Source organism: Simochromis diagramma, unplaced genomic scaffold (assembly GCF_900408965.1).
Source record: "Simochromis diagramma unplaced genomic scaffold, fSimDia1.1 OVJJ01000596.1, whole genome shotgun sequence".
NCBI classification, from domain to species: Eukaryota; Metazoa; Chordata; class Actinopteri; order Cichliformes; family Cichlidae; genus Simochromis; species Simochromis diagramma.
The window spans coordinates 1,403,762-1,423,556 of NW_024387245.1; the positions used below are offsets into that span (position 1 = coordinate 1,403,762).

General features: G+C 38.6%; 1 protein-coding gene across 1 annotated transcript in view; it reads left to right on the top strand.

Moving 5' to 3' along the window:
- LOC120714413 (contactin-associated protein-like 4) overlaps positions 1 to 18,908 on the top strand; it is a 78,449-nt gene extending 59,541 nt beyond the window's left edge. Inside the window, exons 17-24 of the mRNA XM_040000611.1 lie at positions 855 to 1,073; positions 2,844 to 3,083; positions 5,248 to 5,496; positions 10,826 to 10,959; positions 11,199 to 11,286; positions 12,640 to 12,858; positions 14,700 to 14,771; positions 16,436 to 18,908. Coding sequence (XP_039856545.1) covers positions 855 to 1,073; positions 2,844 to 3,083; positions 5,248 to 5,496; positions 10,826 to 10,959; positions 11,199 to 11,286; positions 12,640 to 12,858; positions 14,700 to 14,771; positions 16,436 to 16,632 — 1,418 coding nt within the window. The 3' untranslated portion in view covers positions 16,633 to 18,908. The remainder of the gene's footprint in view (positions 1 to 854; positions 1,074 to 2,843; positions 3,084 to 5,247; positions 5,497 to 10,825; positions 10,960 to 11,198; positions 11,287 to 12,639; positions 12,859 to 14,699; positions 14,772 to 16,435) is intronic.
- The last annotated feature ends 887 nt before the right edge of the window (positions 18,909 to 19,795 follow it).

Here is a 19,795-nt window from a genome sequence, read left to right on the forward strand (position 1 = left end):
GGTTTGTGTCTACCTGTCTCTTCAGTTTGAAAGGTTATTGTAAATCAATACAAAATGGCTTTTAGTTGATCACCTTTAACCTACCTGAGTCAGAGACTCACCAGGCAAGGCAGGAAACTGCAGTGGGCTGCCAAACTTTAAGCTTTAGCAGTGGCAATGCTCAAAATTTGCAGTGACAGTGGGAGAAACCTGACTTGACCTGGCCCCGCCTGACTCAACTCATTCTGCTTTCCGACCGAATGCAATCTTTGAGCCTGAGGGACATACTGTAATAAACAGCATTTTCACAAATCATGGCCCCCAACCAATATTCACAATGTTTTTAGATGGTGTCAAAATAGTTATAACATAACTATGATGAATGCTGGTTGTAGAGGCCTCCTGTGAATTGCTGCCTGGCGCCTCAACCGACTCTAGAATTACCACTGAACAGAGCGGTCTCCTCCAAGGTGGAAATGCTCCCATCCATATGATGTTAGAAAATGATTTGAATCATATGCTATGGTCTTTGCAGTCATCAGAACTCAAGCCACCTGAAAGTCTATTTGAGTTTCTGCAGAGAATCAATACCAAGATGCAGTGAAGGTCTTCTTTTGGCACGGTAATAGCTCAATACATTAGTAGGATGATATTTTTTCCTTTACACTTGTTACCCACCATTAATTAGTTAGAGGTTAGACAAACAAAAGCTCACTCAGTTAAATCATGCAAATAATGAGCACATCTTTGTGTGTGAGCTGCCCTGTGTGCAGGGCAACAAGTACCAAACAAGCTGCAGGAAGGTACAGGAGACACAAAAGGTGCTTCTTACATGTTCTAAAATAAGTCTTATTTTTCTTTCCTCTCTGATGCAGCCTCCAATGAGGTCCTCTTCTCCTTTGACGTGGGTAATGGTCCATTGGAGGTTTCGGTGAAAGCTGGATCACCGCTGAATGACAACAGGTGGCATCGTATTCAAGCCGAGCGAAACGTTAAAGAGGCATCGCTTCGCCTCGACGAGCTTCCTGCTGTCACGCAGGAGGCGCCGGCTGATGGGCACATCCACCTGCAGCTGAACAGCCAGTTATTTATAGGTGTGCAATCAATTCAAAGCTGCTTTTTTTGAGGTCCCAACAAAAACAATGCGACATTTGGTTTTTACTCATGTAATTATAGAGATTAGGATTTCTTTCATTTCAGCCCAGGCTTGTTGTTGAAGCGGTCAGATTTCTCCTTTTATTTCTTAAACTTTTTCAAATAGTCTGTTTTCATTGTGTCCCTTATTTTTACACACAAAACCGCTCTGTGCTCATAGGGTACATTTTCATTGACCCCCTGGGAGGTTGGTGGATTTGCATTCTCGTCACAGAATATATAATCTTCCACGACTCCACACTTCCCTCATAGTGCACAAAGAACATATTGCATTGTCTGCTTATTGATCCGCATCGATGCTGACAGGTTTAAACAAGTCCACAGTAAAGCAGTTCTTGTTTCTAAACCTTACTTCAATATAAGCTTAATAGACTTAAGAGAAAATCCCCACAAAGTGATAGAAATTCCCTGGGGATGTGTAGAAAAAAGTCACAGTTTTGTGGTCAGTGTCCTTGCAGTAACCTTGGTAGAGTGTTTGAACTCAGTCCATTAGTTAAGGTAGTCATTTCCTGACAGGTCCTGATGAAACTCTTGGCCCTGATACGAACCTCATCAACTCTGCAGCCATGGGAAACTGTTTATCTCATCATAACAGTCTTGAGATTGCCAGTTTGGCAGTCTGAGACAATTATAATGTTGCAGAGCGTGAACTCTGAGGACAGCTGGAGGTTGTGATGCGAAAACTCAGAAAACAATAACTTTTTGAGTTTAAATTCTGACCTGGAAGGAAAAAAAAATATTTTCCTGTCACTGTCAGCCAACCAGACAGGACAAGCAGACTGTCAGAGCGATTGGCAGGTCGCTAACTTTCTAGATAACAACAATCAGGTTGGTGCTGGGTGAGCAGAGCCACAGCCAGTGAAATGTCAATTTCTGGAATTTTTCACCTGCCAGTTTGGGTTTCACTGTGCTTCATTTTAAAAATTCAGTATGAAACCGATGACAGGCCTTTTTTTCTTGGAGGTGCAGAGTATGTTCTGCCATTAATAATAGAATCAGATCAGTCAGTTTTGCTTAAGAATTTGATAACACAGATTGTTTGTCATTCATGCGTGTCTGTACAGTATGAATGCATAAAAATCATATAGGTAGTGTTTTAGATTAAGATAAATTACATCTAAAAAGATAAAGCACTGCAAATATGTCTCCTAAGTTGCATTGTCCTGCAGCACTTTTATTTCACTGTGAATGATAAATATAGAAAAATAAACTGGTTAAAATAGAGTTACATTCAGTTACATTCATGACTTTGTTAGTTCCAATTATCAAAATGTTGCATCTCTTTTTCACCTATTCATCAGGTAAATCCTAGACAACCTAAGACCAGGTGGCTAAAAATGTTCCCACAGACTGCCACAGTTAGAAAAGGCGTTTTCTTTTTTAAATTAGCAATAGAGACATCAGCTTTCAAGAAGGGAACCTTTCTGCATGTGCAAGAACCATATTTGCTAGATTAGTTTTATGGCAACTGTTTCTCAAATGCGAGGATTTGTGATTTATGCCACTGTGTTTAAATATATTTTGGGTCTTGGACAAACCTGCAATTTTTAACTTGTTCTCCAGGCAACTGTTAAATGTTTAAACATCACTGGGATTATATTATTTCACGTTGGTGGTTTGCACAGAAACATAAGTAGAATAAAATAGACAACAGAGAAAATTCATTACAGTGTATGCTTTTTTTTTCTGTGTGTCTCCTGTGTGTTCAGGAGGCACAGCTTCAAGGCAGAAGGGCTTTCGAGGTTGCATCCGCTCTCTGCAGTTGAATGGCGTCACTCTGGACCTGGAGGAGAGAGCAAAGATCACCCCTGGGGTTCAGGCAGGATGCCCAGGCCATTGTAGCAGCTACGGCTCGCTGTGCCAAAATCAGGGTCACTGTGTGGAGAGACCCACCAGCTTCTCCTGCGACTGCAGCTCATCCGCTTACACTGGACCTTTTTGCAACAAAGGTACAGAGACTTGGTCTTCAAGCTCAAAGATGCACAATGTCAAATTGAAAATTACATTAAAAATCACTTAAAAGCTTAAATTTGGGGTTTTATAATATGTAGCCTTGGGTCACTTTAGCAGTAGTGCAGTTCTTGTTCTTCCTCTATCAAAAGTCACATAATCCAAATTAGCACAGGAACCTGAAGTATGAGTGTATCTTTTGAAATTTTTAAAAACCCAGTCAGCATCTCTTGAGCAACTGTAGTTGCTGACCTCCAACACAGCCACCTTCATATGCGCTACAGTGCAGCACCTGGTTGGCCTATAAATAAAACACATATACAGTAATGTCATATATAAGTGAGGTCACACCCAGCTGTGCTGGGGCACACTCCACATACTCTACTGTATATACACAAGGATTAGCTGAGAGGTTTGGTTTGTACATGTAGATGTACGGCGACCAGTGTTGGAGACCAAAGTACAACCAAAAGTATTGCTATGATGTGCAACAGACGTGTGCTGTTTTTGCCTTTGACATAGTAGTTTTAAAGATAAAGATTAAGAGATGCATCATAGACAAGTTGCACTTATCGACACTACTGTAATTGATTGTGACATGTTGGCCTTTCTGTTTATATTTATGAATTAGACAGGAATTATTTGCTAACCTTTAGCAATCCGTTTGAGAGTGATTGCAATCAGTCAAAGCTGGACAGCAATAGGAGACAAGTTGCTTCCCAATCAAAAGGCAATCAAAAGTGGTAACCCAGAGGCTGTGTCACATGCCCAACTTCGGATTAACTATTTGCAACTACTTGTAATCAGTTGGCGAATGTGTAAAAACTCAATTAAAACTTATTTATAAAACACAAACAAGGTCAAAAAGTGCCTAAAATCAAGAGAAAATATAAATAAATAAAACAAATGAATGAACAACACTGTTAGAACATAAAAGATGCAAGCTTACCAGCTACCTTTTCTATCACCTTAAAGCTACCAGTTTTTCCTAGTCTTTAGCAGGTTGCTGTCCTATTTTTGGTTTAATGTGACTGAGACATAGTGTACTATCACTTGTGTCTTCATTCTGAAAGGCAAAACTAAGTTTTAAAATCTACTCAAATCCTTTTTAAACTATGATGAAAAAGGATCAGTACCGCTGCTGACCAACACTGCTGCATGCAGGTGTATTTGATGTGGCATCTGCCGTCAAATCTAAGCCAAAATGCTTCGCATTCATTTTGGCTTGGTCCCGGCACTGAGAGTGCAAAAGCTTGCAACCTTAATGGCAGGAGTAAAGCCAGCCCAGGCAGGAGGAAAAGATAAGAGCCAAAGAGGAGACGTATTGATGTGGTGAGAGAGGAAGATCAGTTATGTTGACTTCTTAAAGAAGCCAAAAGAAGAGGAGGATTTTAAACTGGAAACCAGAAGCTTTGTGAAGATTTTCAACTGAACTTTTCTGACAAATGTTTCATTTTCCGAAAACTGTCAGTAAAGAAGCCCCTGCTGGGCATCCTGATGGAGGGATTCTGTCATAACACCAGTGCGTACCCATACTTCTTTTTATTTAAGTTATCAGAGAAATATTGAGTCATTACATCGGCACAGTAACACAGCTTATCTATATTCAGTTATTAACAATCCCAGCTGCGTTGCTTGTTGGAACTCTGCATTTTTATCTACAGTGGAAATCATAACTCTGACATCCGACTCTGTTATAATTAGAGAGCCAGATTTGTTTTGTTTTTTTCACCTGTCAGCTGGTTTCCTGTTGCTGCCTCACTAATTAGGTGTTGTCAATGAAACAAAGGCACAGCACATTTAAATATATGAATCATTGATATTGTCTCTTGTGAGATTAGTTGTCAGTATAAAGACATATTATTTATAGCCATGTAAATCATACTATACAGTATCTGCAGAATGATGTGGTTCAGTGAAATGACACGACTGGGATAAAATGTTTCCGGGGCTTATTTATCAGGTATAATGTGTATGAAATGGTAAAGAAATGCTTGATGTGAGGAAGAAGAACTCCTAGCTAAAATCTAAAAGCTCAAGTAAAATCTTTCACAGCTTGTAAATTAATCATCTACATATTAAAATATAATGCCCGCCACAACTGCTGCATAACTGCTGTAACTTCTATGTTTGTAATTCAGTTTATTGACTTACTCCCTACAGAGGTTTCAGCCAGCTTCAAGTCAGAAACATCAGTCACCTATGCCTTCAAGGAGCAGATGGTGAACGAGCTGAACAGGAGCAGCAGCGGCAGCAGCGGCAGCAGCTCCTTCCCCTCCTCCATCTACTCTGACATAACCCTAAAAGCAGAAAATGTGTCCCTGAGCTTCAGGACCAGCCAGAGTCCTGCTCTGCTCCTGTACGTCAGCTCCTACCACAGAGAGTACTTTGCTGTGCTGCTCAGCAAGCCAGGTGAGCACTGAGATCCTCTCTGTATTTTTAATAAGGAAAGTGTTCTTGCATCAAATACTTTGACTTGGCCTTTATAAAATAACCATGACCTTTTGTTGCTTATATTTATAAGTTGTAACAGTGGTGTTGTAGCATAAGGCAAAAATTGTAGCATCAGTTTCCTGTTTTTAGCTCGCAGGAGTGGCACCCAGTATGGTCGTCTGCTGCTGTAGCCCATATGATTCAGGGTTTGAGCTGTTATTTGCATTACTGTTGCCTTACTATCAGCTCGATCAGTCTGTCTATTCTCCTCTGACATCAACCAGATGTTTTCAGTATTTACTCTTTTTTTAGACCGTCTCTGTAAATCCTAGAGATGATTGTATGGGGAAAATCCCAGTAAATCACCTGCTTCTAAACCAGTAAGCTTCAGAACCAGCCCGGACAGTCTCATTCAAAGTCATTTAAATATTTTTCCTTCCCTGTTTTAATGCTCAGTTTCATCAAAATGTAGACATGGTCATGGTCAATGGGCCTCCAGCCAATCACATGGCCTCCATGCTACCATGTGATTGGCTGATTGCGTATTTGCCTTAGTGAGCAGTTGAACAGGTGTACCTAAAAAGAGTGTTACATAAAATGAAAAGTTTTTTCAGTCTTATCAAAATAACAGATTTAAATGGATTTCTAAAGCTATTTATTGGTGTTTCTGTAATAGGCATGTAATAGTGAATGACATCAAAATCAAGAATTCAGGCTATGAAGGCCTCATCTATAACTTCAGCTCTTCTCCGTTTGTCATCCTTCTGTTTTTTTAATACAACGAGTCTTCCTGCCCTCACTCACCTTCTTTTTCCTATCATCAAGTTCTCCTCTTCTCTATTCCTGTTCACTTCTGTGTTTAATCAACTCGCTGTGAGTTCAGCCAAAAAAAGAGACAAGAGGGGCCCATCTGAGTCGGAAAGGACAAAGAAGGCTGACAGACCTATTGAAAGTGGGATACTACCTAAATTAGCTGTAAATAGACTGCGAATCGGCTGCTTTAATAACCCAGGAGGAAGCTGATGACCAGGAGGTCACACAGTTGCCATGGTGATCAGGTAGTCAACATGACAATAAACTGAAGCACCCCATTAAAACTCTTGGACAAGCCTTTTCTGGTGAAAAGACTCTGTGCCAAGACTGCGAGCAGCTTGGTTGATGTGTCGCTGCTGCTGCTGCTGTGCTGTTACTGCACCTGTGTAACATTTTTATCTTTGCTGTAGTTTTAAACAGGAAGATTATATTTCATCGCATGTCTAAATAAAGGATACGTCTGCTGAAATTCAGCACTTTTGTGATCGTCAATAAAAAAGATGATCAAGCCAATGATTAACCAATCTACCACCATGTTTTGGTGGGGCACTCGGGCTCAGAAGGCAAAGTTGGTCCCTGTCTCCTCTTGACTGCATGTTGAAATGTTCTAGAAAAAAGTAAGATACAAAAGTCTGTAAAATGGCATTTTAGTGTGAAAGTTCAATGGTCAGTAAGGCTAAAAAGTACTGCATGAACATCAGTCTATGCACCATTACAATTTACACCAATCAATATTTTCGGGTCTTGTTCTCTGCTGTCGTAAAGAGAGGCGAGTGTGAAGTCGTACATCAGATTGATTAAACTATTCCTGGATCTGTTCTTTGACAGAAAATGTCATCAGCTTCATCCTTTTGGCAGTTTTAGCCCACACCACACACATTGAGATGATTCTGGGACCGTAAACATGGTTTGCACTGTATTTGAATTTTAGTGGAAAAGTCAGCTCGTGAAATTTATCTTACTAATATTCAGTGTTCTGTTATGAAGCTAATGTTGTCTTGTAGGCTAACAGCTGTGAGTGAACACAGGTTTTGAAAATCCTGCAGGCTTTTCTGTCGCTGATGCTGAAGAATTTAGAGCTTAAAGCATTGCATTCAGGAGCTACAATAGTGAAAATTATACTGAATACAGCTTGAATGTGGTAGTATCATTACATAATTTACCATAATTATACTTTTTTCTTGTATTAAAAAGGTTAGAAGGAAGGGGCTTGTCTTCGGTAGCTGACTGAAATTCCTTTTATAAGCCGTGTTTCCACTTTTACGCTTATAATTCGTGAAACCAGTTGTTAAATCAGTGAGGCTCCACCTTCACTTTCAACCATCTATATATATCAGACTGCTGAAATGACAGAATTAATACCTATTATTTCATCTTGTTTATTTAATAACTCCACCGCTGAGCACATGTGGTTAATAAGTACATAAGAGGTAACAGGTGCACTGAAATTTGTGATTCATTCGTGGGATATTTTAGCTACCTGAAAGCGGTAAAAGTGAAAGAGTGATTTGACTGTCTGTAAACAGACTTATTCTAGTTTAGACCCATCTAGTAAAAGCATCGAAATGCCTTTTCCCACACTTGAACTGTTATTTCTACAGGAAAATGTATTTTAGACAGCATTTTATAGGCTTTTTTTAGGGAGTCTCTACATCCATTCGTGGATGATGATAAGAGCGGAAATTAGCCTCGGGCACATACAGATAATATATTTCTAATAGACTGAACAAAAACAATGTGCATGCAAATTTCTCTTTTTTTTTCCACACAGTTTTAGTTGTGAATCTCTAGAGTTTTATACTTCTGGCACCTGGTGTTGTTAGTGATGGCTGAACCTTTCAACTTCAGTATTTGCTAACTTTTTACCACCTACTAGCTTAAAGCTTGCTGACAAACTCTCTCTGTGGAGTAATTTCAGTCTGTCAGCTCAGCAATCACCTCCCCTGACTTATTAATCGTGGTCATTACGGTGTGAACACACTTTATAACTGCCTTTGGCTCACTGCTGTTTCTTCACCTTTAATAAGCACGGTTCAGAAGCCAAACGGGTGTTAAAAGTATTAAATTGTTTAAAAAAAATTATTAGCAGAGCTGAAAATATGAATAATGCATGATTTGAAACTTGGAACAGGTTTCTTTCTCACCCTCATTTTTTTCTGCTGCTCTCACTCTGTCTCTCCTGTCATTGTTCTCATAACCAAATTATTATTAAAGATATGCCGATATGAATAGTAAGAGTAAACTAAGAATAATGTGTTTAAATTCGCAGTGGATGACGGAACATTTGCTTTTGAGAAAGGCCTGATCAGCAACACATCTTCCTACAACCAATGGAGATCAGTCATTATTCATTTAAAAAAGGTGTGAGGAAAATCAAAGTACTTCATGCTGTAGAGAGCCTGGCTTTTCCAAATACTGAATTATTTCGGGATATTTTTTGGATCATTGTTCAGTTGCTAATACCCTTGCAGAGCTAGATCTTTTGAATTAATATATTCTTTAATATATTCATGATTATATAATGAGGCATGTTTATGGAGAAAATTTGATTGGGTCTATTTTTAATATAAATAGGAAGATGGCTTTTAAAATGCTACAAACGTAAAAGGTTTATGTTTGGAATTAAGTCATGAAGGTTTGAAATTAGGAATTGTGCACTCACCGGCTGCTTAGTTACAGTTTTTATAGTACTGGTTGGGAATATGTTTTGTCTATAGAACTCTCTCAATTCTTCGTGACACCTTTATACTCCATTCTCATGCTAGGTTTGAACTTCAGCAGCAGAACTTCTAAAGCCCCCCTTATTTTAAGCACAGGCTGGAGGATCCAGAACAAGGACCTGTGGAGCATTTAAAAAGGTTTAATGGAGTGAATAACGCCAATATAGAGAGCTGTCAAAATGTCAAAAGAGGAAGCACATCAAGTAAATGTGATGAAAATGGCAACAGAGAGTGGACAAGGAGGGAAGTGGAAAAACCTTTGCAGAAGAGCAAAAAATCACTCAAATGTTATCAGAATCAGAATTCTTTATTAATCCCTAGAGAAATTTTGTGGGTTACAGTTGCTAAAGAACAGTAGCATTAACAATAACAAATTAGACTATTTATCAATACAATATGTTAATATATGAGGAATAGCACAATATATACAACAAATACAAGTCACCAAGTAATAAATATTCAGGGTTGACAGATGTGATTATAAATAAATATCAATAAATTGATAGCAACATTACAGAGTAAGAAAGAGTATGTGCAAAAAGGATGTAACCATTGCTTAATACTACACGGATAGCAAAATCAAGGGGAGAGTAAGTGACACGACCGCATTATATATGCAACAGGTTGATGAGTGGATGAGATCAGGCAGAAACAACATAAACAGTTCTGAGACATGACAAAAACTATTTACTGGATGTAGACACTCCTCCACTTCATAATTTGCATCTAAATTTGCCATTTACACCTCAAGTTATTAGACACTGCAATTGAGACTTTTCTAGGGAAGAAGTGCAATTTTCATTAACACATAAGTGGAGGAAAGGAAATGTGAGTTTCCAGAAAGATGGCTCGAATAACTTTCAAAGCAAAAAAGCAACAGAGGATCATATAAACAATCCTACAATGAAAGCACACTATTATATAAATGAAGTTACTGATAACATTCACAGTAAAGTTGAAAAGGTAAACTGTGCATATTGACAGAGGTGTGTGAGTTTGAAAACAGAAAATGTAAATCTTGGCTGTTTTTGTTTCATATTAACCTCCTAAGACTGGAACTCTTTCATGGCGTGCATTTTTAATTTCTCTTTGCTATTTGGGCTGATTGGGACCTGATGAATGTGAAAACAAAGAATTGCCTGATTTTTATTTTTTACCTGATTTTTGTTTCTGACAAAAATGATCCACATATGAGGACATTCATTTTAAATTTCAAAAGAACAGTGGCAATATAATGTCCTCGTAAGTGGATATCAGGCCCTTGTGGGGCAAAATTTGTTTTTTTGGGTCTAGACAACCCAAAATGTGATGTCTACATATGTTGATGCCAGGTCCTAGGAGGTTAAGCATTATTTTTTTTATTTCCTCTTCACCTTATAAAGTTCAGCATGCTCTTGAAAATGAGCATCACATAGTCTAGAATATGCATGAGATCCACACCAGCCACACAAAAATCAGTTGGTATGAAGGAATTCCAATACTTAATTTGGTATTTTAATATGTAACACCAGCTTATTAAAAGAAAGGCAGGGACAATGAATCCACACAATGGACAGAGATGGCAAAGGGGAAGGATGCATGGCGGCAATGAAAGCTTTGTTTTTTGAATATAATCGAAGAAGAATATCTTTTATGTAAGGTGATTTTAGACAATATTTTCTTCAACTACAGGAGCTTTTGAAACTTCCCATTTAAACATGTATTCAATGTTATTCAGTCCTGTCTTTTGTGCCACACAGAAATATAGCAGTTTACTGTGCTGTTGTTAACCACAGATAAGCTAGAGGTGAGGTACAGACTGGACAGCAGCAAAGATGCAGAGATACTGAGGAGCAAAGTGAAGAACCTCGCCGACCGACAGCTGCATGTTATTACCATCAGTCGACTGGCAGACGTTGTCTCTATGCAGGTAACACACACGTGCAAACAAAAAGCACTCAACCCGTCTTCTTAGTCAATAATAAACAATAAGTCAGCCTCTGTCAGCGGAAAAAGCAACAGACAGGAGGTTTATCAAATAAAACCTCTCTGAAAATCAGTATTTACATTATATCATTTGTTGTATATACCAAAGTACTTACTAACTATTCAAGTGTTGGCGTTTATTTGAAAGCCCGTTTTGAAGGGAAACCTTTTATTTTCTGTCAGATTGACCAGAATCCCAAAGAGGACTTCAACCTGACATCTGGTGTAGAATTCAATGGCATAAGGTCGCTGGTTCTTGGCAGTGTGCACGGTAAGTGAGACAGCAAGGCCTTTCAGGCTGAAGAGCACTCAGACAGAATATTATTTTTTCTGCTATATCAGACAATAAGGCTTTCAAAACTTTCCTCACTGGTTCCCTCACTGGAGGCGGTGTTGTCTAGACTATAGGGCGTATACGACACAAGGTTTGCTTTCAGTTTTACTGCACAAAATGACAAGAACAAAACTCCTTGCAGGCCAGAAACAACTATTCCCTGCTGTTAACATAACACCAGCTTTACTACAACTTTACAACTTCATTAAGTGCTAACCATAGACAGTATACAAAATGAAAGCTGCTGTGACATCACCCACCGGTTCCTGAAAGACTGAGACGAATGTTTCTGCCATTGCAATCTTGGTTGCATTCAGTTTTCTGTTTTTGAGACTTCTAGATCATCTATGTATATTTTCCCCTTCTGAAAAAACGAAATCAATTGCTTAATATTTTTTTAAAGGAATTTAAAAAAAAAAAGCCAGATGCAGCAAAATACATTGCAAGTTAAATTATTTTTTATAGAAATTCATCAGATGGCTTAATAAAACTTCTGTTTTATAAACATTTGAATTTTCTGGCAACTATTTAATCATTCAGGCTTTAAAGGGTTAAAGCTGTGTGTCCCGACTCCAGCCAAGCAGCTAAAGCTTGACTTTCAACAAGTAACAAAATCAGTGACCTCAAATGCACTAAGATTCGTTTCAGGGTCACGTCACAGGCAAAAAGTACAGAGGAGACAATGAGCCAAAGAACAGAAAAGCTTCATATGTGTCTTCATGCTTTCTTGAGTATTTTGGGACTTTTTTTGTTTTGTTTTGTTGTCGCTGTTTTGTTGGATCCTCCAGTAACCTTGTTTTTGTTCCCAGCCATTTGTCAGCATTATTTGTACTTTTTTTTTGTTTTTGTATAAAACATTTGATCATTTGTAACAACTAAATGTACAACATTAGCATCTTTAATAGAAGGTTCACTGATGCCAGTTTTCACCTCATAGCGAAACTGCATCAGTAACCTCATCATTGTCATCTTCTCCTAGTAATTATGAGTGCATTGCAGTGGAGTTAATAGACCTCAGACTATTTGGAAGAGAGAAAACCAGACACTGATTATTTGGTCAATACTCTAAATCAGCCGCTGCACCTACCACTTTGAAGCAATATTCTTTCAGCTTGTTTTCTTATTATCTGCTTTTGTTATGCCCAAAGTATTATTTTTCCTTTTTGTTCTTTAGCAGAGTTACAGTAGCACTGCTAAAGCAAAATCAATTTTAAAAAAGTGAAGTAATCACCATCCTTACTGTACATTTTATAAAACATCACAGTCTGTGTGCTTGTCTTTTCTCTATAGATTCTGAAGGGTTGGATCCGGACTTGGCTCAGATTGCTTCTCTGGGTTTCACTGGCTGTCTATCTGCTGTCCTCTTTAACTCCATCAGCCCTCTGAAAGCTGCTCTGCTCCACCCAAAAACTAGTCCAGTTACCGTAACTGGTCCGCTGATCCAGTCCATTTGTGGCTTTACTTCAGCCAACCTCTCTCATGCAACAGAAACCACACACCATCTATCAGGTAAGAGGGTTATTTCCTTGCTTTCTTTATTGGTATTGGAGATTGAAGGAGATTGGAGTGGTGGCAATGATGGTCAAACCCCAGTGTCTCCAACACAGTTTTGTTCTGTCCCTCGCATGGCTTCAGATCACGCAGAGAGCATTTCAGAAGCAGAGCATGTTGTCTGCATGGGGTCATCTGTTTTGAGAGTTGACTGGATTTTCTCTGCTGTTCCTGTATCTGACTTCCTGCTCCCCTTATCTGATTTGTTCAGCTTGAAATGGCTTACATAAAAAAAATAGAGCTGGTGCTATTTGCGTGACACAGAGTGATTTGCTTTGAAATCACTGGCTGATTTCTTTTCTTTTCAGATGCTTTTTATTTTTGTTTCTTCGGACACCTCAGTTTAGGCATCTAATTCAGGCCTCTTTACACTAACTCTGCATGTTGCAAAGTGTCAGTTAGCTTGTGCATGTGCATGTGGCATCAGGAGATCCTTTAAAAGCATCCATATGGGACGAGTTAAGAATGACACCACTGCTACTGCCACAGCACAAATGCCAAAGGACACCCGAGACAGCAGGTGTTTTGCCAAATGAGAATGAAAATTAGAAAGGACTGGTGTCTCATAGGCAGAAAAAGTATGACTTACTTTAACTTTAGACCATATATGTGTTTAAAACTATTAATACGTTTTGAAAATATAATATTGTGTCTCTACCAATGATATCTGAATTTCTAAAGCTGCACATCCTATGTAATGAGCCGTTGCTTCCTCAGTTGTGTTATATGCAGATCTGGAATCACGCATAACGACTAGGTGAAGACAATCTCGACGTTTCATGGGGCAATTTCTGCTGGATGATGGTTTTTCTGCATTATTCCTGCGACTAGGACAGTGTCAAACATCAGTTTTTTTTATGTCAGCCTCTACAGATGTTCTTTTTACAATTGCAAATGCATGTGTCAGGGAAAGGAATTAATTGTAATGACATTATCCTGGTGGTTTGCATAATTAGAACATCATCCAAATAGCTTTGAATATCATCATAAATGCAATGTCTGGTCTCCCCCTGCAGATTTTCAAATAAACACTGCTACAAAAAAAGAAAAGAAAGATGGTAAACTGCTTACCACTCAGACTTATCGTGTCTCAGGTTTCTGCACAGCGGAGAAACAACAGTCATAAAGGTCATGTGCTATTCTTGTAAAAGTCAGTCTAAACGTATTACAGGAAATAAAGGCATATATTAAAACACAGATTTGTAGTTAGGGGACAACGCTTGGACATGTCTCATCTGTGAAAGCTGCAGCATCCTCCACACAGGTCAGATAGTGAGTAGCAAACACATCCTTCAATATTTGTAATGTTCCTTTACCACACAGCCATGGGATTATGTTTCCCATCAGACTCAAATAATTAATATTACTGAAATTCATATAATAGGCACTTCTGTGTGGGTGATACCTCTCCAACTTCATGATGTGGATGACTCTAATGCTGTTGTGCGCTGCAGTAACGGCTAGAAAATGAGGCAATTAATTTGAACCAGTGGTGAGAGTTTGCGTTGTCATATCCTTCCCCTGTGGTCACTCATCTAATCCACTCTGAAGTCCCACCGTAGATGATTCCTGTTTCCCCCTCTCTGCATTCTCTTTTGAGCATGTCGCAATATCTATTTTTCGCCTCACTAATGGCCATCCTTTGCTTCCTTATTTTTCTTTTTCTCTTATCTATTCTCTGTACTTTATTTCATCATCTTCTTTCAGTTCCCCTGTGATGCTTGTGCTGCAAATTCCCTCTTTTCTCTTTCATATTTTCATTCTCCCTGCACCTTTTCTTTTATGTCTCTGTTCTGCAGGCCAGTCTGGATCAGTGGGAACAGGTCAGCCTTTAGTGAATGCCATCAGGAGTGACTCAGCTCTCATCGGAGGTACTGTGGCAGCAACCTGTTTCAATGTGGCTCTGCCATTATCATCAATCATGAGACAGAAACTGTGTACAAAGCCAACGGGGATAACGTGATGTCAAGTCAGTTAATAGACAGTTTCAAACTTGTTCTCCTATCACATCTTTTTTCCTTTATTGGAATTCATTTATACCTTTCTTTTGACACACCTCAGTGCAGAGGAACTGGCAGTGAAATGATGATTAAAACTGAACTGCATGTTGTGCAAATGAAAGCCCACAGCTGCCTCTCAAACAGCTTGACTGTGTCTGAATACACAAAGGAAAACATGGCTAATTAGAATACAAATTACGTTCGACTCCAAGTACAATTCCTGTCAGTTTTTGTTATTGCTAACATCAGTGTAGATACCTTCTAATAGCTCAAATTGCCCAGGGAGCCTGGAGAAAATGTGGACCCTGCAGTACTAATGATGAAGCAAAGCAATTTTGTTTCCTGTGTCTGTTGGGCCACTGACCACTCGCCTTCAGATAGGAGTTTTATTTCATAATGTTTTGTTTCCAGTTTGGCTCTCCGGTGATAATTTATTCCAATTGAAAATAAGACAAAAGCACTCAAGTGTAACCAGTTTAGTTTCCTGAATCTGCTTTCATTGTAGAACAGCAATGAATAGTTTCAGCCTTTTTCAGGAGTTTCCAGAGGTTGTGTGTGTCCTGCATTATGATTTGCATAAAGTAGTCCAGATGGTGGGCACATGCCATAAGTCTATTACTGGTTTTATTTCAATATGTAAAGGATTAAGAGAGTTGCAGTTATTTTTACTAGAAGAAATGTAAAGATGTATGCAAACTTGAAGAAACTTTTAATTTCAGCTTTGACAATTAACAGGTGTTAACAATTCATGATGCATAAAACGTTTTTTCTTTTGATCACATATAGTTCTGACATATTTTAAACCGTTGCAGGTATATTTTCAGCAACGTATTATAAAAGAATATCTCACCTCCATGTTACACATATGGCTGGGTGTTTCATTAGAGACTGCTGCTCCTTTTTCTCCCGACTCTCTTTCCTTTACTGACAGCTTGTGTACACCGTACTTGTGGTTCTGATGAATCACGTAAAGCAAACAAAAGAAAATTATGACATCCTTAGAACAGGGTGATATGTGCTGTGGCTTTCTGTGGAAGTCTTGTGAAAGACAAAAAAAATGTACCAATAAGGCCAATTGAAATTCCCTGAAATGTTCAAAACTCAGTCCAATCCACAAATTGCTGGCTTGAGAATTTCACAAGTTTTTCATTAGACATGAAGAAAAAGCAGAAACATAGACTCAAACAGATTGTCTCTACGAACACTGACTTTTAGGAAAAATGCTAGTGTGATACCAAGAAATTATGAACAAGAGTTTTCATTTTTATCAAAGGCAAAAAAATATGCTTTGAATTTCAAAATTACATTTTTACAGTTTGCATGGAAGAAGTCTCCAACAATTCTCTATGTCTACCGAACTGGAGCCTAAGCTAAGGGATGTTCCTATTGGCTGCTTTAAGGCACTTTAGTATCAGCTTTTCAGACTGAGAAGTTACATCCACTGTTTATGTGACGTCTATGGTTGATGTCCTTAACATATACTTATATTGCCTCTGCCATACTGTTATAACTTTGTCCATTTATTTGCTTTGCAGGTGTGATAGCTGTGGTGATCTTCGTAACCGTGTCTTCATTAGCCATAATGGCCCGATTCCTCTACAGGAGGAAATGCACATGTCAGCGCCAGGAAGTAAAAACAGTGAAACCCGAAGACAATCCAGAGTTGCCATTCAGAAGTCGGATCACTTCACAGAACGGTCCCACTGAGAACCAGAAGGAATATTTTATTTAAGTGACGGTTCAACTTGCTTCTGACCTGGCAGTGTTGGAGCTGAGGGGACAGACAGAGATAGAGATGCCTTGTCAAGCCTCAGTGCTTTACACAACAAACTGAGCCTGACTACTGGCTCAACAAGACAGGAAGACGCAGACAGAAACTCGTGTTCTTTCATTTTGTTTGCTTTGTTTTTGCTTCTATGGTAGTGTTTTTAAACAGACTCTAAAAATGGTCATATGTCAATATCATCGGTGGAAAAACTGTACATAGAAAATGATGTAAATGTTACAATTCTGACTTTATATCAACCACTCTTGTGATTATAGAAAGAACAGGACAAGAACAGGAATGATGTTGATAATGAATGTCTGCTGTTTTGTCAGTGAGCTCAGTTCATTTATTTTAATGTTATATTTCATGGTGGGAAAGAAAAGTGTATCTGTTCACAGTGAACATGTTTGTGTTCTCTTTTCTTTAACATCTGTTATTCATGCTTCTTTCATTGTTACACAAAGCAAAGTGTGGCTTGTATTCATTTTCTGAAATCTGTTATCTGAACAAAGGTGGAAAAACCACAGATTGGTAGAAGTTGAGGTACTGATTTAACTTCTTTGCTCAAGTAAGTAAAAACCAAAAGGCTTTGGTTATGTAAGGACATTGCTGACTATTTTGGTTCAACGATAGCGGACTAATGTCTTCATTTTCTCTCACGATGTCACTTTTCTCTAGCGCAGGCATGTCTTTGCTTTCCACTCATATTCCCTGCATATATGTTTTTCGTCTTTCATCTCTATCACATCTTTTTATATCACGCATGATAAACACCAGTAATGGATACACCACACTTCATTACTTCCCGCCTCCGGTTCCTATGAAGGCATTCCACTTTTTGTCCTGATATCATTTTTTTCCTTTTATCTGAAAGTCAGTTAAGTATGAACAACATTTTTATGTATCAACTGGTGCAGACCAAAGGACTATATGAAAAATGTATAACATAAATATTATATTTTGAGCCAAGTACCTCCAACCCACTCTCTGGCCAAATAAAAAACCCAAATTGCTCCTATAAGTTTCACCTTCATTGAAAACAACTTGTTTAGGTTTATCAAGGTTTGGTTTAACAACACAAGAAATACATTGCTGTACTATGTAAAATATTTTGTCAACCCATCACTCCACCCCAATCTCCTCTCTGTGGAAGGTTAGTGAGATTAGAAAAACCTCATCTAAATTCTTCAGTTTCTCTCATTGTGTTCATTGCTCTTAGCCGGGAATGGTGTGAAAATTAAATGTAGTGAACCGCTTGCATACACAGTATATGGTCATGTTTTTGCTGAGAACATTGTAAGTTGTCTTTTTCTATGGTGTATTTTAAGCAAGGAATGGATTTCAGTTTTATTGTATTTTCTCTTTTCATCCCAGATGTCATTAGATTTTATTAGCTGATTCAGCAGCATCTTTGTGTGCAAGTTAAAAATTTTCATTAAAAAAGTGAGTAAATGACCCCTACGATAAACCCGACCTTTGAACTGAGGAGAAGTCGTGGAAGTGTGTTTCAATGATGGCACCAAATGCTTGAAGACGATGCAGGGCATGCTGGGAGAAACGACATAGCTTTATCACTCCACTACATGTAGAAGCATGCAGACGGGCCTGGAGGATGTGGATGTAATGAGGAACAGAAGACCAAATAATAATGTTGATTAAATGCAAAACCACAGACTAAAGAGGACACTGAATCAGTTTATATAGTGTGAACTCTTTAGTGAATGTCGTGTTGAGTTGTTTTGAAGAGTACTTTTCAAGGTGGTGTTGATAGGTTTGGTTCTCTTCTAGTAGTGCTTCACTTCTGAACTATAGCAGCACAATCCTTTTTAATCGTACTGAAGGTTTACTGTGGTGTTAGTGAGTTAGAGTGGCCTGCTGTTAGAGTTTAATTTGTACAGCTATTTTAGTAACAAACACGGTTTTTTGTTCGTTGAATTGAAAATAAATGATCTTTTTCTGAAGTGGCTTTATCTTTTCTTTCACCTGAATTATAACCCTGCAATTTTATTGCATTATTAACCTTTTTGTTCTGTTACTGAAGCTGTAATTTTTCCATCACTGACTCCATTAACATGCGCACAGTCTCTGCGAAATGGTACAGAGTAGAGTTGAATCGATGAACATGAGCTTTAGAGCTTGATCAATGAGCGGCTTTTAGTACTTGCAAGACGCTCCATCAATTGAGATTTAGACAGCTAATGTCTGAATCAATTATTTCTCTGTTAAATTAAGTCGAAACAGCAAATTTAATTACCATACATTTACATCTCTGAATGTTAGGCTCTATAAAAGTTAGGTGGGACTTTTTCTTCGCCATGTGACATTTCTAATGGATATGAATATGCATCTGTCTGCAGAGAGGAGATAGCTTCACCGTTTGCTGCTTTGCGATGCATTCAGGTGCAGAAGATGTCGATGTGCACCTAGCCTCTCTCCGAGCTATAACAATAACACGTGAACACAAAGCTTTGACATGACTGTGCTTCCCACGATTGCTGTCCACCTACTTTGTATGCACTCACACACATACACACACATGCCATGACGATTCAGGTGACAGCAGCTGGGTGGTTGTCAGCAGGTATTATTTACAGGAAGAGACACATCGGTGCCTCTAATAGCACCTCATTAGGGAGAACAAGAAAAGGACTTGTTGTAATGACACATGCTGCGGCACTCGGAGGGAAACAAATCAGATCACGAGTCAAGATTATTGTCAGTTATTTGAGGTAAAGCAAGTTTTCAGCAATGTGTGAATGCGTGACAAGGCTGATGTTATTCTGATTGCTAAAATTAGATTCGATGATTACCTAAGGAGATACTGACACCAAAACTGTGAGTTTGGTTTGGTTTGAGAAATTGCTATCGTTTTTGTAAGCCAACGAAGCAGATGGAATCTGATTTTCTAAGAAGGCGAGGGAAGAAAAACAGAATCGACTATTATTGCATGGTGATGGAAAGACTGTCTAAAAGCTTTTTTTAAGCTTTAATTTAATAGGGACAATGTAGTTTAACACTGGTCCAAAACAGAGCATGGAACTGATGTACTGCACAGAGTTTACAAGTATTGCTTTTTTCCAACTGTGGTCCCCTATTGGGCTTTTGTATACATAGTACACAGATAGAG